At 47.5% G+C, this 27549-nt stretch overlaps 1 protein-coding gene across 1 annotated transcript in view; it reads right to left on the reverse strand.

Annotated features, from left to right (window-relative positions):
* LOC116972420 (neural-cadherin-like) overlaps positions 1-27549 on the reverse strand; it is a 145781-nt gene that overhangs the window by 51320 nt on the left and 66912 nt on the right. The window contains exons 9-13 of the mRNA XM_033020081.1: positions 27139-27309; positions 21490-21662; positions 19030-19197; positions 7139-7388; positions 5283-5410 (exon numbers count right to left, since the gene is read on the reverse strand). Of these exons, the coding sequence (XP_032875972.1) occupies positions 5283-5410; positions 7139-7388; positions 19030-19197; positions 21490-21662; positions 27139-27309 (890 nt within the window). The remainder of the gene's footprint in view (positions 1-5282; positions 5411-7138; positions 7389-19029; positions 19198-21489; positions 21663-27138; positions 27310-27549) is intronic.

The following is a 27549-nucleotide window of genomic DNA, read 5'->3' on the forward strand; positions in this document are numbered from 1 at the left end:
TTTATTGTCGAGGCAGACCCGTGCTACGGTGCCTGTAGTGGACCAGGCATTGATCCCACAGGTGATTCCACCTGAGGAGGTTCAATCCAGGTTTCAACAGAAGCGTGGCATTCAAAAACAATGGTTTGACGAGACAAATAGGCCACTGCCACCATTGACCAAAGGGCAGGTTGTCCGCTTACAGACTGACAAAGGCCATGACCGTATTGGTGTGATTTATGGAATTGCTTCATAGCCACGCTCATATATCGTCAGTGCCGATGGCGGCACCTACAGGCGTAACAGGTAACATATCCTGCCTGTGAACGAGCCCGTTCCTCCTCCGTATTATCAAGACCGTACAAGTTCACTTCCGTCTGCATCTAGTGGCACTCGCACGCTTCTGCCAACGCAACGTCAGGATTGTCTTATGAAGAAAGACTGGATAGACTTGGTTTATACTCTCTAGAATTTAGGAGATTGAGAGGGGATCTTATAGAAACTTATAAAATTCTTAAGGGGTTGGACAGGCTAGATGCAGGAAGATTGCTCCCGATGTTGGGGAAGTCCAGGACAAGGGGTCACAGCTTAAGGATAAGGGGGAAATCCTTTAAAACCGAGATGAGAAGAACTTTTTTCACACAGAGAGTGGTGAATCTCTGGAACTCTCTGCAACAGAGTATGGTCGAGGCCAGTTCATTGGCTATATTTAAGAGGGAGTTAGATGTGGCCCTTGTGGCTAAGGGGATCAGAGGGTATGGAGAGAAGGCAGGTACGGGATACTGAATTGGATGATCAGCCATGATCATATTGAATGGCGGTGCAGGCTCGAAGGGCCGAATGGCCTACTCCTGCACCTAATTTCTATGTTTCTATGTTTCTAATCCATGTCTGGTCCAGTCTCACTCACCTGTGAAGCCACCTGCCCTCTCCCCGGGGGTAAAGAACGGAGCTGGTCTCTATCGTACACGTGCTGGTCGTGTGTGTAGGCCGGTTGTGAAGTACCTGGACTATGTTTGACTTTCCTCCAGTTTATTATCAATTGCTATGCATGCCTTACCATAGGTTTGTCAAGTTATTGATTCTTTAAGAGGGAGGATGAAGACCAGTGTCACTCATGTTATGAGTCATGCTTTGGTAGTTACGCCCACTAGCTTTACAGTAACCTCTCCTTGCCTGGTTCCCTTAGAATTAGAGACACGTGCAAATGTGGTCATATTTGCTATGTAGTTAATAAAGTCTTTGGACCTTTATCTTGGTGTAAGGCTTCAGTTATTTACAACAGCTGAAACACAACACCGGCCAATATGTCCCATCCACACTGTCTTGTTCATATGTAGGGTTCACGCACTCAGTTCGTATGTAGGGATCCAAATGGTGTTCTGTGGTGAGGTCCATGGGTCATCTGGCCTACCTTATAGCTGGTCAGCTCAACCTTCCCCCCATCCCCTCCCCTGTATAAGATCATGAGAGGAATAGATCGGGCAGATGCACAGAGTCTCTTGCCCAGAGTAAACATAGAAACGTAGAAAATAGGTGCAGGAGGAGGCCATTCGGCCCTTCGATCCAGCACCGCCATTCTTTGTGATCATGGCTGATCGTCCCCTATCAATAACCCGTGCCTGCCTTCTCCCCATATCCCTTGACTCCACTAGCCCCTAGAGCTCTATCTAACTCTCTCTTAAATCCATCCAGTGATTTGGCCTCCACTGCCCTCTGTGGCAGGGAATTCCATAAATTCACAACTCTCTGGGTGAAAACGTTTTTTCTCACCTCAGTCTTAAATGACCTCCCCTTTATTCTAAGACTGTGGCCCCTGGTTCTGGACTTGCCCCACATTTGGAACATTTTTCCTGCATCTAGCTTGTCCAGTCCTTTTATAATTTTATATGTTTCTATATGATCCTCCCTCATCCTTCTAAACTCCAGTGAATACAAGCCTAGTCTTTTCAATCTTTCCTCATATGACAGTCCCGCCATCCCAGGGATCAATCTCGTGAACCTACGAGTAGGTGAATCGAGGACCAGAGGACATAGGTTTAAGGTGAAGGGGAAAAGATTTAATAGGAATCTGAAGGTTAACTTTTTTACACAAAGGGGGGTAGCTGCCAGAGGAGGTAGTTGAGGCTGTTGAAACTATCCCAACGTTTAAGAAACAGTTACACAGGTATATAGATAGAACAGATTTGTAGAGACATGGGCCAAATGCGGGCAGGTGGGACAAGTGTAGCTGGGACATATTGGCCGGTGTGGGCAAGTTGGGCCGAAGGGCCTGTTTCCACACTGTATCACTATATGATTCTATGAATCTACCCCCTCTTAATATGCCAGCCTCAAATATCCCTCCCAGCAGAACTAGTGCTGCCAATAGTGCTAGCCTGAGCAAAGGGTTTATTAACAGTAAACCTAGTTTTACTATTAATTTTACAAGAGGTACAGCAATATAGACAATAGACAATAGGTGCAGGAGTAGGCCATTCAGCCCTTCGAGCCAGCACCGCCATTCAATGTGATCACGGCTGATCATCCCCAATCAGTACCCCGTTCCTGCCTTCTCCCCATATCCCCTGACTCCGCTATCTTTAAGAGCCCTATCTAGCTCTCTCTTGAAAGTATCCAGAGAACCAGCCTCCGCCGCCCTTTGAGGCAGAGAATTCCACACACTCACAACTCTCTGGGTGAAAAAGTGTTTCCTCGTCTCCGATCTAAATGGCTTACCCCTTATTCTTAAACTGTGGCCCCTGGTTCTGGACTTAGTTGACGGTTAGCAAATCTCTTTCCTATCTCCTTTCACTTTGGCTAATGGGCCTCCATCTGCCTCAGTCAGAAGCTTATGGGGGGGCCTGTCCCACTTAGGCAATTTTTAGGTGACTGTCATAGTCGTAGCAGGTCGCCGAAAAAACGGCGACTGGACCCCCCCTACAACATAAAATTTGAAATAGAATCATTACTTTAACAACAAAAAAAACGAAGTCAGCACCGGCGACAACCTACATTAACCTGGTGACAACTACGACAGCACCTACGTCAGGAGAAGTCAAGCTACGCTCACTGGCGTCAAACCCACTATATCCGACTGTCTCCGAAAAATGTTGAAAATCCAGCGGCGACCAGAAAGACGTTACGACTCTTTGGGCGACTGAGGAGACGACTCACGACCATACAGGCGACACCCAGGCGACCATGTAGTCGCCTAAACAATCGCCTAAGTGGGACAGGCCCTTTATGCTACTCACTGGAAGCCAAGCGGAAAACTGAATGAGATCAAAACCAACAACAATCCAACAAATCTGGGTTTGACTGCACTGGGTCCTAGTGCTAGTCACCCCAACCCTGGTAACCTCAGTGGCTGTTCCACTGGGTCTTCCCCATCCCCCTCAAACTATGTGACCCCTGCTCTTCCCCACCCACTACAGTCTTCATTTTACCTTCTCCCCAAAATCCACAAACCTGACTGTCCCGGTAGTCTCTGCCTGTTCGTGCCCTACCAAACACATTTCCACATACCTTGACTCCATCCTATCCTCCCTACCTATGTTCAAGACACATCAGACACTCTCCGTCGTCTCCGCGCATTCCATTCTCTAGGCCCCCATCCCCTCATCTTCACCATGGACGTCCAGTCACTCTACACCTCCATCCCCCACCAGGATGGTCTCAAAGCCCTTTGTTTCTTCCTCGACCGGAGGAGCAACCTTCACCGGCCACTAATACTATCCTCCGCCTAGTGGAGTTGGTCCTTACCCTCAATAACTTCTCGTTTGACTCCTCCCATTTCCTCCAAATACAAGGCGTAGCTGTGGGCACACGCATGGGCCCCAGCTATGCCTGCCTATTTGTCGGGTACGTCGAACAATCCTTGTTCAATACGTACCAGGGCCCCATCCCCGACCTCTACCTCCGCTACATCGACGATTGCTTTGGTGCCACCTCCTGCACCCACACACAACTGACTGACTTCATCCGCTTCACCACTAACTTCCATCCGGCACTCAAATACACCTGGACCATTTCCGACATTTCCCTACCATTCCTTGACCTCACTATCTCCATCGTAGGGGATAGACTTCTGACCAACATCCACTATAAACCCACTGACTCCCATGGCTATCTAGACTACACTTCTTCCCACCCTACTTCCTGTAAGGACTCCATCCCCTACTCCCATTCCTCCGTCTACGCCGCATCTGCTCCCAGGGTGAGGTGTTCCACACCAGGGCATCGCAAATGTCCTCATTCTTCAGGGAACGGGGGTTCCCCTCCCCTACTATAGATGAGGCTCTCGCCAGGGTCTCCTCCATACCCAGTAACACTACTCTCCCTCCCCATGCCCCCACTTGCAACAAGGGCAGAGTCTCCCTGGTCCTCACCTTTCACCCCACTAGCCGACACATACAACAAATAGTTCTCCGTCAGTTTCGCCACCTCCAACGTGACCCCACCACTCGCCACCCCTTCCCATCTCCCCCCCCCCCCCCCATGTCTGCCTTCCCCAAAGACCGCGCCCTCCATAACTCCCTTGTCAATTCTTCCCTTCCCTCCCGCACCACCCCTTCCCTGGGCACTTTCCCTTGCAACCGCAAGAGATGCTACACTTGTCGCTTTACTTCCCCCCTCGACTCCATTCAAGGACCCAAGCAGTCGTTCCAGGTGCGACAGATAGGGCTCTTAAAGATAGCTGAGTCAGGAGATATGGGGAGAAGGCAGGAACGGGGTATTGATTGGGGATGATCAGCCATGATCACATTGAATGCCGGTGCTGGCTCGAAGGGCCGAATGGCCTACTCCTGCACCTATTGTTTATTGTCTATTGTCACCAAGAAAAGGAAATGTTCACTTTCTGGACTGAAATTATACCCTCAATCTGGAGGTGAAGATACATGTTGTATCAACCTGATAACTGCCAAATCATGGGTTCTGATTTCTCTGTCAATTCCACAAAATTACACCAAGTAAAATAGAGGAAATGGTTACAATTAGTCCAACATGTAACATAAAATATGCAATATAAAATCGATTGACATTAGACTTTAGAGATACAGCATGGAAACAGGCCCTACGGCCCACCAAGTCTGCGCCGACCAGCGATCCCCGCACCCGGAGAAAAAACCCCACACAGGTCACGGGGAGAACGTACAAACTCCGTGCAGACAGCACCCGGAGTCGGGATCGAACCCGGGTCTCCGGCGCGGTGAGGCAGCAAATCTACCGCCGCGCCACCGTGCCGCCCTGCTGCGTTCACATTTGCAATACTCCAACCTCATAACGCAATACTTGGAGACGCGCGCCGTACAACCGCTCACCTTTCCATTTCGGCCAGAATCCAGATCGGTCGCTGAGACCTGCACGACCGACATGCCCACTGCCGCCCCTTCCGGCACCGTGGCCTCATAGGTAGATGAGGTGAAGAAGGGGACGTTGTCATTCACATCTGAAAAATGATCAATGATACTAATGAGTCTTAGTTGCACGTCACTAGCTTCAGTTTAGTTTATTCTCACACGTGCCAAGGTACAGTGAAAACCTCTTGTTGAGTGCTATCCAGTCAGCGGAAAGACTGGACATGATTACAATCAAGCGGTCCACAGTGTGTAGATATAGGATAATGTACATGTTTAGCGGCCCCATGTACAGCATCTATACGTGGAGGAGCCGCCCGATGGGCCGGGCGGTCGGCGTATTTCGTGTTCGTTTTCTAGGCTGCACAGAAACTTGAGCGTCTTCAAGGTACAACAGAAGTCTTTATTACATTACTCAATGCTGGCAGCAAGACAACTCAAAATAGCTGCCCACTCAGAATCTGACTGCACACTCACAGACAGGATAAACTATATACAAACATCTCCCTTTGTCCTGTGCAGCGCCACCTGCTGCACGGGAGGAGCAATGGGTCCTCCCACCCCACACAGTCCACATCACAGCGTAACCGGGGGGTGCAGTGAAATGAATTTGCCAGCAGCGACACAGTTAAAAAAAAGAACACACAATGCACAATAGAATTTAACACAAACATCCACTACAGCATTCTTCACTGTGGTGGAAGGCAACAAAGTTCAGTCAGTCCTCCTCCTTTGTTCATCCGTGGTTGGGGCCATAAACCCTCCGTAGTCGCCGCTACGGATGGCCCGATGTACAGGCCCTGTCGTCGGGATGATAAAACTTCCGACGTGGGACCGTTAAACATACTCCGCGGCTTGGAGTGCCCGAATCGGCCACTTTCCTACCGGAGACCGCGGCTTCAGGATGTTATAGGGCGCAGGCCGGCGGTCGGAGCTCTTCTCTGGCGAACCCCGGCAAGCGATCCCAGATGGTAAGTCCACGCCACGCCCGCGGCTAGAAGCTCGGCAGACCACAGCCCCACAATACCTAAGTCACCAGGCCAACGATCGGAGCACTCCTCTCTGGCAACCCCCGGCAAGGGTTCACCCCCGCTCCGCGATGGACAAGTCCACGCTGCGCCCGCTGATGAAGCTCTGGGCCCGACTCCGGGAAAGGCCACTCCAATCCAAGCTGTTAGGCCGCGAAAGGGGAGGCGGAGAAGTGACATGGAAAAAGTTGCCTCTCCATCGAGGAAGTGACCGAAAAATGGTTTCTTCCTTTCCCCCCCACCATCCCCCACACAAGACACACTGAGAGACACCAAAACAAACACTTGGACACGCTAAAAAAAAGTCCCACCTGCCTGCGCTTGGTCCATAACCCTCCAAACCTGTCCAATCCATGTACCTGTCCAACTGTTTCTTAAACTTTGGGATAGTCCCAGCCTCAAGTACCTCCTCTGGCAGCTCGTTCCATACACCCACCATCCTCTGTGTGAAAAAGTTACCCCTCAGATTCCTATTCAATCTTTCCCCTTCACCTTATACCTGAGCCCTCTGGTTCTCGATTCCCCTACTCTGGGTAAAAGAGATCGGGTGCATCTAACCGATCTATTCCTCGGGACACAAAGATGGCCGGGCGAGGAGAGGAGAGGAGAGGGGCGTCGGTTGGCGGGAACAGCTCCAGTACATTGAGTGCACGGGACTTTGGACAATGGTGGCAAAACATGGCGGCGCCCGCGTGTGTGATAAATGCGAAGAAAATTTCACTGCGCAGTTGCATAGGTGTCAAATGAAGCACCGTTGAACTATTGACTGACTATGGAACAACTAAAACATACCTGTCACATTGATGTGGATGGTGGTGAATGAAGCCAACGGGACAGCAGCCACATTCTGAGCCCTGACACGAAGTGTATAAAACTTGGTCCCTTCGAAGTCCAATGGTTCTGCTACCAAAATGGAGGCAGATCCGTTTTCTCGGTTGGTTTTCAGGTAGAATCGGACCGGCATATTTGTTTCGGGAACTTGCCCCTCTTCCAGATTGTACGTAACTCTGGGATCGTCGAGCGGAGATGTCGCCTTGACGGTCTGCGGTGATTAAAAAAGCAGAGCGTTAACGTTTAACCCAGTTATCGCCCCGATCAAGTCTGTTTACAAAAGGAAAAATAAGACGTACCTTCCTTACTCCACATAAACTAAACGTACGTCTAAGGTTGGAGATAGAAACAAGGGACTGCAGATGCTGGTTAACAAAAAAAAAGAAAAAAAAGTGTGGTCTGGTTTTCTCCCGCATTCCAAAGATGCGCAGGTTTGTGCGGCACGGTGGCGCAGCGGTAGAGTTGCTGCCTTACATCGCCAGAGACCCGGGTTCGATCCTAACTACGGGTGCTGTCTGCATGAGGTTCTCCCTGTAATCGCGTGGGTTTTCTCCGGGTGCTCCGGTTTCCTCCCACATTCCAAAGACGCACAGGTTTGTAGGTTAATTGGCTTCGGTAAAGATGCGTAAATCGTCCCTAGTGTGTAGGATTGTGCTAATGTACGTATGTAGGGGATCGCCGATCAGCGCGGACTCGGTGGGCCGAAGGGCCTGTTTCTGCACTGTATCTCTAAAGTCGAAAGTTGGCTTCAGTAAATGTGTGTCGGTTACAACTAGTATACGGGTGATTGGTGGTCAGCGCGTACTCGGTGGGCCGAAGGGCCTGTTTCCATGCTGTGTCTCTGAACTAAATTAAACTAAACTAAAGGGCTGGAGTAACTCAGTGGACCAGGCAGCATCTCTGGAGGACATGGATAGGTGACATTTTGGGTCAGGACCCTTCTTCAAACCGATTGTCGGAGGAGTGAGAAAGCTGGATGCGAGGAAGGGCAGGACAAGGCTGAGCAGGTAATAGGTTGAAAGAGGTGAGGGGGTTTCTTGACAGGCAGAAGGTGGACAACTAAGGTCAATAGTTTTGAGTATTGAAAAATATTGAAAAACTTCATTGTACATTATATCTATTTTCTCACCCTGATAGGAGCATGAGAGGTCAGACTTTATTTCTTATATTGTGTTGGAATTTGAATGGCTTTCTCCGAGTTTTAACTGGTGCTGGGAACTAAGTTTATGTACATAAGTGATCGGAGCAGATTTAGGCCACCAGGCCCATCGAGTCTACTCCGCCATTCAATCACGGCTGATCTATCTTTCCCTCTCAACCCCATTCTCCTGCCTTCTCCCCATAACCCCTAACACTGGTATTAATCAATAATTAATAACCCCTGCCTCAGACATTGAATATAATAATGTTTTTATTTTTTAATAATAAGAGGACGAGGTATGGGGTTTGTTCAGGAAAATGGTGCTGAGGTACAAGGTCAGCCACAATCTTCACGTTCACAAGTTATAGGAGTAGAATTAGGCCATTCGGCCCATCGGGTCTACGCCGCCATTCAATCATGGCTGCTCCATCTCTCGCTCATAATCCCATTTTCCTGCCTTCTCCCTATAACCCTTGACCCCCGTTCTAAGGCAGGAACGGGGTACTGATTGTGGGTGATCAACCATAATCACATTGAATGGCGGTGCTGGCTCGAAGGGCCGAATGGCCTACTCCTGCACCTATTGTCTATTGCCTATAATCAAGAATTTGTCTATCTCTGCTGTAAAAACATCCACTGACTTGGCCTCCACAGCCCTCTGTGGCAATGAGTTCCACAGATTAACTGCCCTCTGACTGAAGGAGTTCCTCCCCACCTCCTTTCTTTAATTCTGAGGCTATGACCTCTGGTCCTAGACTCTCCCACCAGTGGAAACATCCTTTCCACATCCACTCTATCTATGCCTTTCATTATTCTGTTAAGTAAATCAAGATCTTATTGAAAGATGGAACAACCGGCTTCTCTTTCTTATGATCTCCTGTCTCTCTTGTCTTCTCATCTTCCAGTTCTCTGGGGCAAAAAGTCTAATCTGCCTAGTTTGCAACATAATATGCAGGTAACTGGAGTGGCACGGTGGCTCAGCGGTAGAGTTGTTGCATTACCCCACCGGAGACCAGGGTTCGTATGGAGTTTGTGCGTTCACCCCATGACCTGCGTGGGTTTTCTCCGAGATCGATTTCCTCCCACACTCCAAAGACGTACAGGTTTGTAGGTTAATTGGCTTGGTGTAAATGTAAAATTGTCCATAGTGCGTGTGGGATAGTGTTAGTGTGCGGGGATCGCTGGTCGGTGTGGACTCGGTGGGCCGAAGGGCCTGTTTCCGCGCTGTATCTCGAAGCAAAACTAAACTATCACAATCACAACATTTATAAACTATTTGGGTTGTACATGAATAAGAAAGGTTTAGAGAGTTATGGGCCAAAAGCAAACTCAACGGGTCAGGCAGCATCTCTGGAGAAAAGGGATAGGTGACGTTTCGGATCGAGACCCTGCATCAGACGGGGCATAAGGTTAATAGACAATAGACAATAAGTGCACGAGTAGGCCCTTCGGCCCTTCGAGCCAGCACCGCCATTCAATGTGATCATGGCTGATCATCCCCAATCAGTACCCTGTTCCTGCCTTCTCCCCATATCCCCTGATTCCGCTATCTTTGAGGGTCCTATCTAGCTCTCTCTTGCAAGTATCCAGAGAACTGGTCTCCACCGCCCTCTGAGGCAGAGAATTCAACAGGTCATAAGTGATAGGAGCAGGATTAAGCCATTCGGCCCATCAAGTCTACTCCGCCATTCAATCACGGCTGATCAATCTCTCCCTCCTCACCCCATTCTCCTGCCTTCTCCTCATAACCCCTGACACCCGTGCTAATCAAGAATCTATCTATCTCTGCCTTAAAAATATCCATTGACTTGGCCTCCACAGCCTTCTGTGGCAATGATTTCCACAGATGCACCACCCCCTGACGAAATAAATTCCTCCTCATTGAATGTCTAGTCTTGCAAATGTAGAACGACGAGATGGGCAAAAGTGAGTGTGGACTCAGCTGCCAGCCAACACAATTTGTGCCACGGGGGGGGGGGGGGGGGGGGGGGGGAAGCACAGAAGAACTGGCAATTGGGGAAAAGTATGAAGTCCCATTTGTTTTAATTAGGCTAACAGACCTTTGATGACACATATAAGCCTTGACTGTGACAGCTTTGATTATGTTCACAGTGAATATTTACAGGCATTGCAAAACAAACATGGGAAATATTGAAAGCCTATCAGCATTTTAACATGTGCTGGAAGGAACTGCAGATGCTGGTTTGCACCCGAAGGCAGACACAAAATGCCGGAGTAACTCAGCGGGACAGGCAGCATCTCTGGAGGGAAGGGATGGGTGACGTTTCGGGTCGTGACCCTTTTTCAGACTGAGAGTCAGGGGAGGGGGAATCTCGAGATATGGAGGGGTAAGGTGTGAAAACAACAGATCAAAAGCAGACGATGCTCAAGGAAATGTAGAATGGTTCATTGTTGGCTGAGGGGAGGGTGACAAGGATGCAGGACAGTAAAACTAGTCGGAGAACTGGGAAGGGGGAGGAGCGGAGGGAGAGGGGATGCAATTGGAGTTAGAGAAATCCATATTTGTACCACTGGGGTGTAAGCTGCCCAGGCGAAAGATGAGGTGCTGTTCCTCCAATTTACGCTGGGCCTCACTCTGACCCCAGCCCTCCCCCACCCTGCATCAGTCTGAATAAGGGTTTCGGCCCGATACGTTGCCTATTACATAGAAACATAGAAAATAGGTGCAGGAGTAGGCCATTCGGTCCTTCAGGCCTGCACTGCCATTCAATATGATCATGGCTGATCATCCAACTCAGTATCCTGTACCTGCCTTCTCTCCATACCCCCTGATCCCTTTAGCCACAAGGGCCACATCTAACTCCCTCTTAAATATAGCCAACGAACTGGCCTCAACTATCTTCTGTGGCAGAGAATTCCAGAGATTCACCACTCTCTGTGTGAAAAATGTTTTCCTCATCTTGGTCCTAAAAGATTTCCCCCTTATCCTTAAACTGTGACCCCTTGTTCTGGACTTCCCCAACATCGGGAACAATCTTCCTGCATCTAGCCTGTCCAACCCCTTCGCTCCATAGATGCTGCCTCGCCCGCTGAGTTTCTCCAGCGATTTTGTCTACCTTCGATTTTCCAGCATCTGCAGTTCCTTCTTGAACATTTTATCTACTCCGCTGTGATATCTCCTCAAGGTATGCCTACTTTGAAGAAGTTCTCCTCCTCCCTCCGAAGACAGTTTTAAAGCCTCCTCTCTGACTGCCCCCCCGTGATTCCCCCCCCCCCCCCCCCCCCCCCCCACCCTGCATCAGTCTGAAGAAGGGTTTCGGGCTGAAACGTTGCCTATATCCTTCGCTCCATAGATGCTGCCGTACCCGCTGAGTTTCTCCAGCAATTTTGTCTACCTCATTCTGACAATGGAGGAGGCCCAGGATGGAAAGGTCAGCGTGGGAATGGGAGGGGGAGTTAAAGTGTTTGGCAACTGGGAGATCGCGTAGGCCTCGGCATTTTTAACATGATCATTTTGCATTGGGTTAATAAATATTCTGTTGACTATTCCCACATTCTCCCCTTCACTTTTGGGAATTTCTATCATGCACTCTGACCTCTCTATATGCCACGAAAGACTCATTTAAAATGCAGCCGTGATATTGTCTAATTAGACTCACAATGCACCCTAAGCGCCTCATTAGTTTTAACAAGGAATATTTCAGATGTTTAAGAACTAATTTTATGCAGATTAATGAGCCTGCGCTCGCTCGCATAATTAATGGATCATTTGGAAACTATTGCAATTGTGATTTTAAAAACGAACTTTCAAATTACTATTTAGTAAAATACACTTTGTACAAGGTGAACCCTCAAAGGATGTAATTCCGAGAATAATGGCATCAAATCTTTTGAAGCATAAATATTCCATTACCTGACTTAGTAAATAAGGAGGAGGAAATGATTATTATTGCGTATTCCCCAATGAAAACATCCCGCAGAGTCAAGAAGGAAACTTGCTTTCCAATAGCTCGAAGATATTGGCGATCCAGGGTCCAGAGGAAAGATCAGCTATATCCAAGAACTCCTTGATTAGTAATGAAGTTGGGGTTATGGGGAGAAGGCAGGAGAATAGGGTTAAGGAAAAAAAGATAGATCAGCCATGATTGAATGGCGGAGTAGGCTTGATGGGCTGAATGGCCAAATTCTGCTCGTATCACTTATGAACTGCTCCTATCACTTATGAACTTAAGGTATTTCAACCAATCAATTGCTGTCTTAGTATTGTGGAGTATTTTGTGCAGTTTTGGTCCCCTAATTTGAGGAAGGACATTCTTGCTATTGAGAGAGTGCAGCGTAGGTTTACAAGGTTAATTCCCGGGATGGCGGGACTGTCATATGCTGAGAGAATGGAGCGGCTGGGTTTGTATAGATTCGGTAAAGATTGTAAATTGAGGCTAGTGTGTAGGATAGTGCCAGTGTATGAGGATCGCTGGTCGGCGCGGACTCGGTGGGCCAAAGGGCCTGTTACAGGGTTGTATCTCGAAGCTAAATTAAACTCTAAATAAGGTATATAATTGAATTTCTAGGCACTAATCCGAAAACAGTGCGCTGTGATTCTAAACTAAACTAAACTAAACATGAAGGTAGACAAAAATGCTGGAGTAACTTAGCGGGTGAGGCAGCATCCCGGGAATGCTTAGGAGTGGGATAGGAAGGAATAGGCGACATTTCCGGTCAAGACCGTTCTTCAGACTGATGTCAGAGGAGTGGGCGGGACAGAGTTAGAATGTAGTCGGAGACAGTAATGGGGCTGTCCCACTGTACAAGCTAATTCAAGAGTTCTCCCGAGTTTCCCCTGATTCGAATTACGGTAATGGCCGCTCGTAGGTACTCGGGGCTCTCGTGGACATTTTTCAACGTTGAAAAATCTTCACGAGGCTTCACGAGCTTACCGCGTTTCCCGAGTACCTGCCGTTAGCGTTACGAGCAGTTAAGAGACGCCCCGAGCTCCGACGTACCCGCAACGTGCTTACCACGAGTTTGATTTTTTTTTAAATTCGGGAGAGCTCTTGAAATACCTCGTACAGTGGGACAGGCCTTTAAGATTGCTGGGAGACTATCTAGGGAGCGAAAGACCATTCCTTCTCTCCATAGATGCTGCCTCAGCCGCTGATTTACTCCAGCATTTTTATCTACCTTCGATTTTTCCAGTATCTGCAGTTCTTTCTTAAACTAAACATGAAATAAGTTATATAATTGAATGTCTAGGCACCAACTCCAAAAAAAGAACAAAGAGTTTCTTACCAAGAGGAGAAATTCCCAATATGCGAATTTATCAATAATTGCATAAAAAAGACTCCCAGTGCTGTCAGCATTAGTTATGTACACTGGTATGTTCCACAGGTATTTAGGTAAATAACTCCCAAACCCACCACTGACCAAAGATACACTAAGATGTTTAAGAAGGAACTGCAGATGCTGGAAAAATCGAAGGTAGACAAAAATACTGGAGAAACTCAGCGGGTGAGGCAGCATCTATGGAGCGAAGGAAATAGGCAACTGAAGAAGGGTTTCGACCCCGAAACGTTGCCTATTTCCTTCGCTGCATAGATGCTGCCTCACCCGCTGAGTTTCTCCAGTATTTTTGTCTACCTCTGCTCTAAGATCTTTGGTACTGACTGCATGAGGTGGTACAAACTGGAAATAACCTCCCCACCCCCCATTGAGATGAAAGGAAAGGAACGGCAGGAGAAATGTAAAACAGGCTGTCAGTTTGTTATCAGACATCAACATCACTCCAAATGAAAGAAGAAAAAAAAATAAAAATGCATTAATGCAAATGGCTCTCCAATCAGGATTATACCACTTGGGATTTTAAATAGCTTTCCGTTCTTGCACTTACATACGGGCATGAACCTGCAGTTTTGTTGCCCCTCGTACGTATTTGGGGAATATGATCGTTTATTTATGTGGTTTAATGATTGAAGTACTCATCTGCTTTTTTTTTTAATGACTGTGGGGTGCTGTTCGAATTTATACATTAGACATTTTAAAAATTGTATTGTTTTCCCACTGTGCTACATTATTTGACTCCGTGGATTTAATATACTTCATGAATTTTATTTTCCAAACTGAATAAAATGTTAAATCAAGTTGTTTTTTTCAAATAACTCAGTTGGAGGAACATTCCACACATTTTGCACACTTCTGCTTTGCTATCAAGTGTCTCCTGCTGGAGAATGCAGGGAAGAAATTGGACGGGGATAAGATTAGATTGGATTTGGGACTTCCCATTGAGCCCGCTGACAATTCGTCTCTTGACTCAGAGATGGAGAATAAATACTGGCAAGAGATGCCGCAGGGGTGAGGAGAGAGTGCTGGTAGCACCAGGGAAACTATATGTGTAAGAAGGAACTGCAGGTGCTGGTTTACACCGGAGATGGACACAAAATGCCGGAGTAACTCAGCGGGATAGGCAGAATTTCTGAAGAGAAGGAATGGGTGATGTTTCGGGTCGAGACCCTTCTTCAGACTTGACTCTACATTCAGCCTTTATTCGGACTAGAAGAAGGGTCTTGACCCGAACGTCACTCTTGTGATTGAGGCAGTGCAGTGTAGGTTCACGAGATTGATCCCTGGGATGGCGGGACTGTCATATGAGGAAAGATTGAAAAGACTAGGCTTGTATTCACTGGAGTTTAGAAGGATGAGGGGTGGATCTTATAGAAACATATAAAATTATAAAAGGACTGGACAAGCTAGATGCAGGAAAAATGTTCCCAATGTTGGGCGAGTCCAGAACCAGGGGCCACAGTTTTAGATAAAGGGGAAGCCATCTAAGACTGAGGTGAGAAAAAACTTTTTCAGCCAGAGAGTTGTGAATTTGTGGAATTCCATGCCACAGAGGGCAGTGGAGGCCAAGTCACTGGATGGATTTAAGAGAGAGTTAGATAGAGCTCTGGGGGATAGTGGAATCAAGGGATATGGGGAGAAGGCAGGCACGGGTTATTGATTGGGGACGATCAGCCATGATCACAATGAATGGCGGTGCTGGCTCGAAGGGCCGAATGGCCTCCTCCTGCACCTATTTTCTACGTTTCTATGTTTACTCTGGGCAAGAGACTCTGTGCATCTGCCCGATCTATTCCTCTCATGATCTTATACAGGGGAGGGGATGGGGGGAAGGTTGAGCTGACCAGCTACAAGGTAGGGCTGACCACCAGATGACACATGGACCTCACCACATAACACCATTTAGATCCCAACATCCGAACTGAGTGCGTGAACCCTACATATGAATAAGACAGTGTGGATGGGACATATTGGCTGGTGTTGTGTTTCAGCTGTTGTAAATAACTGAAGCCTTACACCAAGATAAAGGTCCAAAGACTTTATTAACTACATAGCAAATATGACTTCACATTTGCACGTCTCTCTAATTCTAAGGGAACCAGGCAAGGAGAGGTTGGGCGAGTCCAGAACCAGGGGCCACAGTTTTAGATAAAGGGGAAGCCATTTAAGACTGAGGTGAGAAAAAACTTTTTCAGCCAGAGAGTTGTGAATTTGTGGAATTCCATGCCACAGAGGGCAGTGGAGGCCAAGTCACTGGATGGATTTAAGAGAGAGTTAGATAGAGCTCTGGGGGATAGTGGAATCAAGGGATATGGGGAGAAGGCAGGCACGGGTTATTGATTGGGGACGATCAGCCATGATCACAATGAATGGCGGTGCTGGCTCGAAGGGCCGAATGGCCTCCTCCTGCACCTAGTTTCTATGTTTCTATTCCTTCTCTCCAGAGATGCCGCCTGTCCCGCTGAGTTACTCCAGCATTTTGTATCTATTACCAGGGAAACAAGACGGGTTGCACGGTGGCACAGCGGTAGAGTTGCTACCTTACAGCCCCAGAGACCCAGGCTCAATCCTGACTATGGGTGCTGTTTGTACGGAGTTTGTACGTTCTCCCCATGGCCTGCGTGGGTTTTCTCCGGGATCTTCAGTTTCCTCCCACACTCCAAAGACGTACAGGTTTGTAGGTTAATTAGCTTGGTATAATTGTAAATTGTCCCTAGTGTGTGTAGTATAGTGTTAATGTGCAAGGGTCGCTGGTCATCGCGTAATCGGTGGGCAGAAGGGCCTTTCAGCGCTGTATCTCTAAACTAATCGAAACTAAACCATGGCACCTTCAAATAAAATTGTGTTTTAGTTCATTTCCTCTAGGTTCAAGACTGCTTATGATTTTACAATCCATCGCATCAAGGCAGACAAAAGCCAATTGCAAAATGGAGATTGAGTCATAGACTTATGCAGCCCTTCGACCCAACTTGCCGACACCGACCAACATGCCCCATCCAAAGCAAGTCTGAAGAAGGGTTCCGACCCAAAACATCACCTGTTCCTTTTTCTCCAGCGATGCTGTCTGACCCGCTGAGTTACTCCAGCACTTTGTGTCACTCTCTGGTGTAAACCAGCATCTGCAGTTCCTTGCTGCACACCTTGTCTCAGAATCTGCTATTTCACAGTCCACCACCAGAGGGAGCACTAGCACAGTCTGTGCTCCTCTAGTATCTTTGGTCTGGGCTAAGTCTGATTTCCATTCACCCCATTTTGCTCACAATTTTGCTCACAATTTAAACACTTATTTTGGTGGGAGGTGTCAGGAATATGCCAAAATAAACACCAAATAGCGAACAGTTTTTTGGAAAGGTTGATACTGCAGTCCACCCTTACAACGGAAACTGTGCGCAGCAGAATGGAGCGGCTGGGCTTGTATACTCTGGAGTTTAGAAGGATGAGGGGATCTTATTGAAACATGTAAGATTATTAAGGGTTTGGACACGCGAGAGGCAGGAAACATATTCCCAATGTTGGGGGAGTCCAGAATCAGGGGCCACAGTTTAAGAATAAGGGGTAAGCCATTTAGAACAGAGACGAGGAAACACTTTTTCTCACAGAGAGTGGTGAGTCTGTGGAATTCTTTGCCTCAGAGGGCGGTGGAGGCCGGTTCTCTGGATACCTTCAAGAGCGAGCTAGATAGGGCTCTTAAAGATAGCGGAGTCAGGGGATATGGGGAGAAGGCAGGAACGGGGTACTAGAAACATAGAAACATAGAAAATCGGTGCAGGAGTAGGCCATTCGGCCCTTCGAGCCTGCACCGCCATTCAATATGATCATGGCTGATCATCCAACTCAGTATCCCGTACCTGCCTTCTCTCCATACCCCCTGATCCCTTTAGCCACAAGGTCCACATCTAACTCCCTCTTAAATATAGCCAATGAACTGGCCTCAACTACCTTCTGTGGCAGAGAATTCCAGAGATTCACCACTCTCTGTGTGAAAAATGTTTTCCTCATCTCGGTCCTAAAAGATTTCCCCCTTATCCTTAAACTGTGACCCCTTGTTCTGGACTTCCCCAACATCGGGAACAATCTTCCTGCATCTAGCCTGTCCAACCCCTTAAGAATTTTGTACTGATTTTGGATGATCACTCATGATCATATTGAATGGAGGTGCTGGCCGATCGGGCCTGTTTCCAGACTGTATCATTAAAGTAAAACTATATTGAAATAAATTTATAGAAAGGAACTGCAGATGCCGTTTTACACCGAAGATAGACAAAAAATGCTGGAGTAACTCAGCGGGACAGGCAGAATATCTGGAGAGAATGAATGAGGGAAGGAGGGAGAGACTCCTTCTCATCAGAGATGCTGCCTGCTCCGCTGAGTTACTCCAGCATTTTGTTCATAGCTTCATTAGTTCATAAGTGATAGGAGCGGAATTAGGCCATTTGGCCCATCAAGTCTACTCCATCATTCAATCATGGCTGATCTATGTCTCCCCCCCTAACCCCATTCTCCTGCCTTTTCCCCATAACATCTGACACCTGTACAATAGACAATAGACACTGGTTGGTGCGGACTCGGCGGGTCGAAGGACCTGTTACCGCACTGTGTCTCTAAAACTAAACTAAGCCGGACTGGGACCGAAACATGGAACAGGGTATAAGGACCCAAACATTGACAGTTGTACAGAAGTCCATCATCAACTCTTGATTTGCACTTGTGTCAGGGGTTAGACAATAGACAATAGGTGCAGGAGTAGGCCATTCAGCCCTTCGAGCCAACACCGCCATTCAATGTGATTATGGCTGATCATCCACAATCGGTACCCCATTCCTACCTTCTCCCCCATATCCCCATATCTTCAAGAGCTCTATCTAACTCTCTCTTGAAAGCATCCAGAGAATTGCCTCCACTGCCCTCCGAGGCAGAGAATTCCACAGATTCGCAACTCCCTGGGTGAAAAAGTTTTTTCCTCATCTCCGTTCTCTGGATGTTTTCAAGAGAGAGCTAGATAGGGCTCTTAAAAATAGCAGAGTCAGGGGATATGGGGAGAAGGCAGGAGCGGGGTACTGATTGGGGATGATCAGCCATGATCACATTGAATGGCGGTGCTGGCTCGAAGGGCCGAAGGGCCGAATGGCCTACTCCTGCACCTATTGTCTATTGTCTATTGTCTATTGTCCGTTCTAAATGGCTTACCCCTTATTCTTAAACTGCGGCCCCTAGTTCTGGACTTTCCCCCAACATCGGGAACATGTTTCCTGCCTCGTACTAATCAAGAATCTATCTATCCCTGCCTTAAAAAATATCCATTGACTTGGCCTCCACAACCTTCTGCGGCAGCGAATTCCCACTGATTCACCGCCACCCTCGGTCGAAAGAAAGTTTGTGTCTCTACCTTGAACTAAATTTGACATGAACGACGTACCACAATCCTCAAGTCTCGTGTGGTGTTCTCTGGGATTGTTATCCGATATTGGTCTTGCTCCCACTGCGGCGGCTGGTTGTGTATATTGGTGATAATAACCATCAGTTCCACAATGCTGCTTCGATTACCTCCGTCTGTTGCTATAATTTGACGACTGATGCGTGATACCTAGAACACAAAGACACGCTGAAATGGGAAATGGCTCCCGTCAATTGGAGGGGATTTTATCTGGCTTGGGAAATGTACCCAGGTCCTCAATCAAGCCAATATCTATATAAAATTATAATATAACATTATAGATATCTAAATAGATAATAGGCAGGCCCGAAGGCATCTTTAGACTAACAGGAATGGCTGTAAAATCATTGACTACACACAATGCCATTGGTTCTTGGCATGCCATTAGCCGCAGTAACATTAGCAAAATGCTTTCAAAGATATTAAATGGACTTCCATTCATCTACAAATTCTAGATGTAATGAAAATAAAATAGATAATTATGATGATAATGTATTTTGAAAAATAAATGATTTTTATCTTTATTATTCCAAAGAGACTGAAAAGTAACCGCGTTGTTTTGCTTTTTAAAGAGATACAAGTTACAAGGCGTCACGGAGGTGCAGCGGTAGAGTTGCTGCCTTACAGCGGCAGGTTCGATCCTGACTACGGGTGCTGTCTGCACGGGGTTTGTACGTTCTCTCTGTGACCTGCGTGGGTTTTCTCCGGGTGCTCCAGTTTCCTCCCACACTCCAAAGACGTGCGGGTTTGTAGGTTTACTGGCTTCTGGAGAAATTGTCCTTGGTGTGTTGGATAGAACTAGTGCATGGGTGATCGCTGGTCGGCATGGACTCGATGGGCCAAAGGGCCTGTTTCCGCGCCGTATCTCTAAAACTAGTCAATGTTGAGTAGAGTTACTCCAGCATTTTGTGTCTATCTTCGGTATAAAGCAGCAGCTGCAGTTCCTTCCTACACAATATATTAGAACGGGCAGGACTCTTAAGATGTCCTGTCCAATTTTGCGACTAATGCTACAGTTCGAAGTCTCTTATTTTAGTTTAGTTCAATTTATTATTGTCATGTGTACTGTAATTGATGAACTGTACACTGCAAGGGCCAGGAAGCGAGCGGGTAAGATCATCTCTGACCCCTCTCACCCTGCCCACAAACTCTTTGAATCGCTTCCCTCTGGAAGGCGACTCCAGACTGTCAAAGCTGCCACAGCCAGACATAAAAACAGTTTTTATCAACGAGTAGTTGCTCTACTCAACAGCCAAAAATCTGTAGCCTCCCTTTGATCTGGTATTTTGTTGGTTCACACGCTTGATCAATGGTGTTTTATCATTAATGTTTTATTATTATTAATGTTTAGTGTTTTCTGAGTCATTCGTAACTGTCACTGTATGTCATGTTGTTACTTGTGGGCGGAGCACCAAGGCAAATTCCTTGTATGTGAATACTTGGCCAATAAACTTACTTACTTATTTAATTACTTACAGTGAAAAACTTTTGTGTAGGCAGGAACTGCAGATGCTGGTTTAAATCAAAGATAGACACAAAATGCTGGAGTAACTCAGCGAGACAGGCAGCATCTCTGGAGAGAAGGAATGGGCGACGCTTCGGGTCGAGACCCTTCTTCAGACTGAGAGTGAGGGGAGAGGGAGTCTGGAGATATGGAAGCTTAAGGTGTGAAAACGACAGGTCAAAGCAGATGTGGGCAAGGAAATGTAAAATGATTCATTGTTAGCTGAAGGTCGAGACCCGAAACGTTGCCTATTTCCTTCGCTCCATAGATGCTGCTGCACCCGCTGAGTTTCTCCAGCATTTTTGTTTACCTTCGATTTTCCAGCATCTGCAGTTCCTTCTTAAACATTGTCAGCTGAAGGTGACAACGAGTTAAACAATCTGTAATATTTAATCAGGAGGACAGTCAAACTAGTCGGAGAACTTGGGTGGGGGAGGGACGGACTGAGGGAAAGCAAGGGTTACTTGAAGTTAGAGAAGTCCATCTTCAAGTATCCCCCTTCATCCCCCTTCATCCCCCTTCTCCCCATCCCTCCCCCATCCAATGTCGTACCAGCTTCAAAGTCGTCTTGTTGAGTCTCATTGTCTGTAACTCATTTTCACCTAGCACACAGCTAACAATGGCCTGTTGCCTTTATCAGCGTCACTTTTTTGCATATCTTTCATTCAATTGTTCGACATCTCTCTTCTTCACCGTCTATATCTCTCGTTTCCCTTCCCCCCCCCCCCCCCCCCCCCCCCCGACTCTCAGTCTGAAGAAGGGTCTGGACCTGAAACGACGCCTTTTCCTTTTCTCCAGAGATGCAGTCTGACCCGCTGAGTTACTCCAGCTTTTTGTGGCTATCTTCAATATTCAGGAAGCTGAAGCTGCCCAAGCGAAATATGAGATGCCATTCCACCAGATGGACTTTCTTGGGATTCAATGCCATACGCTCTCACCTGGGAGATGGGGTGGTTGACGTAGATCCAGCCGGTGCTGGAGCTGATCTGGAAGTACTCTGGTTGTTGCCGTGATATGGAGTAGGTGATGACGGCATTGCTCCCGTGGTCATCGTCATGGGCCGCTGCCCGCAGGAAGCTGTTGCCGACCGGCGTGTCCTCCCGCAGGTAGTCTAAGAACACAAGGACGCAGAGTCATCCGACTCGTTCACAAGTTCACGTTATAGGAGTAGAATTAGGCCATTCGGCCCATCGAGCCTACTCCGCCCCATTCAATCATGGCTGATCTCTGCCTCCTAATCCCATTTTTCTGCCTTCTCCCCATAACCCTTGACACCCGTTCTAATCAGAAATTTGTCTATCCCTGCCTTAAAATTATCCACTGACTTGGCCTCCACAGCCCTCTGTGGCAATGAGTTCCACAGATTAACTGCCCTCTGACTAAAGAAGTTCCTCCTCACCTCCTTTCTAAAAGAGCATCCTTTAAATCTGAGGCTGTGACCTCTGGTCCGAGACTCTCCCACCAGTGGAAACATCCTCTCCACATCCGCTCTATCTATGCCTTTCATTATTCTGTAAGTTTCAATGAGCTCCCCCCTCAACCTTCTAAACACCAGCGAGTACAGGCCCAGCGCAGACAAACGCTCATCATATGCTAACCCACTCATTCCTGGAATCGTTCTTGTAAACCTCCTCTGGACCCTCTCCAGAGACAGCACAGCCTTCCTCAGATATGGGACCCAGATTTGCTCACAATATTCCAAATGCAGCCTGTCCAACGCATTACATCTCTGTTTTTGTATTCCAGTCTTCGTGATATAAATAGACAATAGACATTAGGTGCAGGAGCAGGCCATTCAGCCCTTTGAGCCAGCACCGCCATTCAATGTGATCATGGCTGATCATCCCCAATCAGTACCCCGTTCCTGCCTTCTCCCCATATCCCCTGACTCCGCTATCTTTAAGAGCCCAATCTAGCTCTCCCTTGAAAGGATCCAGAGAACCGGCCTCCACCGCCCTCTGAGGCAGAGAATTCCACAGACTCACAACTCTCTGTGTGAAAAAGTGTTTCCTCATCTCCGTTCTAAATGGCTTGCCTCTTATTCTTAAACAGTGGCCCCTGGTTCTGGAATCCCCCAACATCGGGAACATGTTTCCTGCCTCTAGCGTGTCCAAACCCTTATCTTATATGTTTCAATAAGATTTCCTCTCATCCTTCTAAACTCCAGAGTATAAATGCTAGCATTTGCCTCCCTTGTACAAGACATTGGTGAGGCCACACTTGGAGCATTGCGCTCAGCTTGGGTCACCCTGGTCACTTCCAAGATGACGCCCAACACAGTCTTTCCGCTGACTGGTTAGCACGCAACAAAAGCTTTTCACTGTACCTCGGTACACGTGACAATAAACTAAACTGAAACTGAAACTGAAACTGCTACAGGAAGGATGCTGGAAATAGTGCAGAGAGGATTTACGAGGATGTTGCCATTATTCGAGGGCCTGAGCTGTGGGGAGAGGTTGGGCAAGCAATAACTTTATTTCTTGGAGAGCAGGAGGCTGAGATGTAATATTTTAGAGGCGTATAAAATAATGAGGGGAATTGCTAGGGTAGATGCACAGTCTTTTGCCCAAGGTAGGATAATCAAGAACCAGAGGGCATAGGTTTAAGGTGAGAGGTGAAGCATTTAATAGGAACCTGAGGGGGTAACTTTTTCACACAAAGGGTGGTGGTTATATGGAATAAGCTGCCTTTGTAGTTGCGGCAGGCACTATAACAACATTGAAAAGACACTTGGACATGCATAGGAAATGTTGAGAAGGATATGGGCCAAATGCAGGGAGGTGGGACCAGTGTAGGTGGGGCATCTTGGTCAGCATGGGCAAGTTAGACAATAGACAATAGACAATAGGTGCAGGAGTAGGCCATTTGGCCCTTCGAGCCAGCACCGCCATTCAATGTGATCATGGCTGATCATCCCCAATCAGTACCCCGTTCCTGCCTTCTCCCCATATCCCCTGACTCCGCTATCTTTAAGAGCCCGATCTAGCTCTCTCTTGAAAGCATCCAGAGAACCTGCCTCCACCGCCCTCCACACCACTCTCTGTGAGAAAAAGTGTTTCCTCGTTTCCGTTCTAAATGGTTTACTCCTTATTCTTAAACTGTGGCCCCTGCTTCTGGACTCCCCCAACATCGGGAACATGTTTCCTGCCTGTAGCGTGTCCAAGCCCTTAACGATCTTATATGTTTCAATGAGTTGGGCTGAAAGGCCTGTTCCTATGCTTTATGACAAAAAAAATGTGTATGCTGACCTCTCAAAACTGTATTTAAACGTGATCACTGTATTTAAACGGGTGGCTGGAGAAGGGTTCACCTATTCCCCTTCTCCAGAGATGCTGCCTGTCCCTCTGAGTTACTCCACCATATTGCGTCCACATTCGGTATAAACCAGGATCCGCAGTTCCTTCCTGCACATAATTCCTCCTCATCTCACTTACTAATGATGTCCTTGGGTGATACTCATTTGAACACAAGATTAAAGGCGGTAATGCCTATTATTGCTTCAGCGTGCAGCGGGATAGACCTGGACCAGTGGCAAAGATTCTTTTCATTAGAGTTACCCAGTGGAGGTTAGTCATTCCCAGCAGGAGAGGAGCAATAATTGAATGAAAAGAGTGCACACTAAATCTCCGGTACAAAAGAGTCCCCATGAATACGGTAAAACACTGCCCAACAGAATAAGGGGTAAGCCATTTGGAACGGAGATGAGGAAAAACGTTTTCACCCAGAGAGTTGTCAATTTGTGGAATTCTCATCCCCAGGAGGCAGTGGAGGCCAATTTTCTGAAGAAGGGTTTCGGCCCGAAACGTTGCCTATTTCCTTCGCTCCATAGATGCTGCTGCACCCGCTGAGTTTCTATAGCACTTTTGTCTACCTCCAATCCTCTGGATGCTTTCAAAAGCGAGTTAGACAGAGCTCTTGCAGATAGCGGTCAAGGGATATGCGGAGTAGGCAGGAACGGGGTACTGATTGTGGATGGTCAGCCATGATCACTGTGAATGGCGGTGCTGGCTCGAAGGGCCGATTGGCCTACTCCTGCACCTATTGCCTATTGTCTATTAACATGCCCCATGTACACTAGTCCAACCTACCTGCATTTGGCCCAAATCTCGCTAAACCCGTCCTATCCATGTACCTGTCTAATTACTTCTTAAATGTTGGGATAGTCCCTGCCTCAACTACCTCCTTCGGCAGCTTGTTCCATACACCCACCACCCTTTGTGTCAAAATATTACCCCTCAGATTCCTGTTGAATCTTTCCCCCTTCACCTTGGTTCTTGATTCCCCTCCTCTAAATGTCGGTAAATGTTTTCTAAATAAGAGTGTGCTGCGTTGGTGGCTGTATGGCGAGCATGTTTAGTTTAGTTTAGTTCAGAGATACAGCATAGAAACAGGCCCTTCATCCCACCGAGTCCGCGCCGACCAACGATCACCTGCGCACTAGCACTATCCTGCACACAAGGGACAATTCACCTACAACCCCTGCACGTCTTTGGAGTGTGGGAGGAAACCGGTGCACCTGGTGGAAACCCACGCGGTCACAGGGAGAAGCTGCAAATCCCACATAAACTCCACACATCCTATGTCAGGATTGTACCCTGGTCTTTGGCTCTGTGAGGCAGCAGCTCTACCCGCTGTGCCACCGTGCCGCCCAAAGATCCTATAGCGAGCAAGATGGTCCACTCGACGAAAAAGGCGTAGTACGGTCATGGGCAGACTCGTGGGTAATTTTCGGCCCCATTTCCGTAACCGGCTTCCGTCTCCGCACCAAAGATCCCATAGGATAATAGTGCGGAGACGGAAGCCGGTTATGGAAACATCCTCGTAAAAATAAAAGTTATTTGGTAAAAATCTTCTCCTCATTTTCAGAATTTAAATTTATTAACACAAACTGTTCCCCCGCAACGTTGATTACACTGCGAGTTGGGTCGGGTCGGGTCCGGTTATGGAAATGGATGAAAAAAAAGGCCCACGTTCCGTTCCGTTGTGCACTACACGTCAGCCCATTACATTTAGCAGGAGTGGTCTATCTTGCTCCGCTATAGGGTCTTTGGTGCCGCCCACAGTTGTGGAATGAGGTTAACTTTCCTGCTTCAGATTGCCAGCATCTGCAGTGTTTTGGGTTTTTGACACACAAAAAAAAGTCTTCAACTTTCAGATCGTGAATTAACTTTGCTGTAATATGTGTCATGGGGATAAGGATTACTGGTCGCTGACCTTCTCAAGGGGGAGGCAACAAATATCACATCTGTTTTGTTTGCAGTTTAGTTAATTTTATTTCAGTTTAGTTTATGTCCACGTGTACCGAGGTACAATGAAAAGCTGTTGTCGCGGGCTAGCCAGTCAGCGGAAATGATTGCAATGGAGCCGTGGAAAACATTCTTCAGCACTTCTCTGGGGCGATACAGTCTTCTCACCCGAAGTAATCTAGCTTTAAATCTTCATTAGGCCGCAGATATTAGTTCCATATTTGTAAAGGGCAAACACTCTGAGGAATAGTTTTAGTTTAGTTTAGTTTAGAGATACAGCGTGGAAACAGGCCCTTCGGCTCTCCGAGTCTGCGCCTACCAGCGATCCCCGCACATTAACACTATCCTACACCCACTGGGGACAAGTGTTACATTTATCAAGCCAATTAACCTACAAACCCGTACGTCTTTGGAGTGCGGGGGGAAACCGAAGATCTCGGAGAAACCCCACGCAGGTCACGGGGAGAACGTGCAAACTCCGTACAGATCTGTCGTCGGGATCGAACTTGGGTCTCCGGAGCTGCATTCGCTGTATGGCAGCAACTCTACCGCTGCGCCACCGTGCCGCCCCATAGCTGTGCTATGACTTCTGCTTGCAATATGATTATTCTTTAATCATAGACATTTAGTTCGACTGGGGAAGCAGCCCAAATGGTTCAGTGCTCGCTTAGCATGCGAGAGTTAGCGGGATCGATGCCCGCATTCTCTGTTGGGTTTTGGGGCATCACGGTGGCGCAGCGGTAGAGTTGCTGCCTTACAGCGCCAGAGACCCGGGTTCGATCCTGACTACGGGTGCTGTCCGCACGGAGTTTGTACTTTCTCCCCGTGACCTGCGTGGGTTTTCTCCGGGTGCTCCGGTTTCCTCCCACACTCCAAAGACGTACAGGTTTGTAGGCTAATTGGCTGGGTATAATTGTAAATTGTCCCCAGTGTGTGTAGGATCGTGTTAGTGTGCTGGGATGGCTGGTCGGTGCGGACTCGGCTGGCCGAAGGGCCTGTTACCACGCTGTATCTCTAAACCTAAACTAAAGTAGACTTGGACCAGAACGTGGAACAGGGTATAAGAAACAACAGGATCCAAATGCTGGCAGAAGTCCATCATCAACTCTTGATTTGTTACTTGTGTCAAGGGTTATGGGTGGAAGGCAGGAGAATGGGGTTACGAGGGAGAGATCGATCAGCCATGATTGAATGGCGGAGTAGACTTGATGGGCCGAATGGCCTAATTCTTCTCCAATTACTTATGACCTTATGAACCACAAAGCAAAATATAAAGATTAAGAATTCAACATTGTTGAGCCACTTGATGGCAAGAAGGTTTTTGCGAAGTTTGACACTTACATTGGTAGCGGCTATTCTCAAACTTTGGGTCATTGTCATTTTCATCGGCTATGAGTACGGTCAGCTGGCAAATGCCGATGAGTGGCTCCTGGGCCTGGTCTGTTGCAGTTACTGACAAGGTGTACTCTCGCTGGCGCTCCCTGTCAAAGCTCTGGGTTGTGGTAATGGATCCTGCAAAAGAAAGCATCGTTAGAGGATAATTCTAGTCAACAGGCATCTTTGTGTATTCTGCATTCAATTGATTTATTTTAGACAATAGACAATAGGTGCAGGAGTAGGCCATTCGGCCCCTCGAGCCAGCACCGCCATTCAATGTGATCATGGCTGATCATCCCCAATCAGTATTCCGTTCCTGCCTTCTCCCCATATCCCCTGACTATTTTTAAGAGCCCTATCTAGCTCTCTCTTGAA

Source organism: Amblyraja radiata, chromosome 4 (genome assembly GCF_010909765.2).
Source record: "Amblyraja radiata isolate CabotCenter1 chromosome 4, sAmbRad1.1.pri, whole genome shotgun sequence".
Lineage (NCBI taxonomy): Eukaryota > Metazoa > Chordata > Chondrichthyes > Rajiformes > Rajidae > Amblyraja > Amblyraja radiata.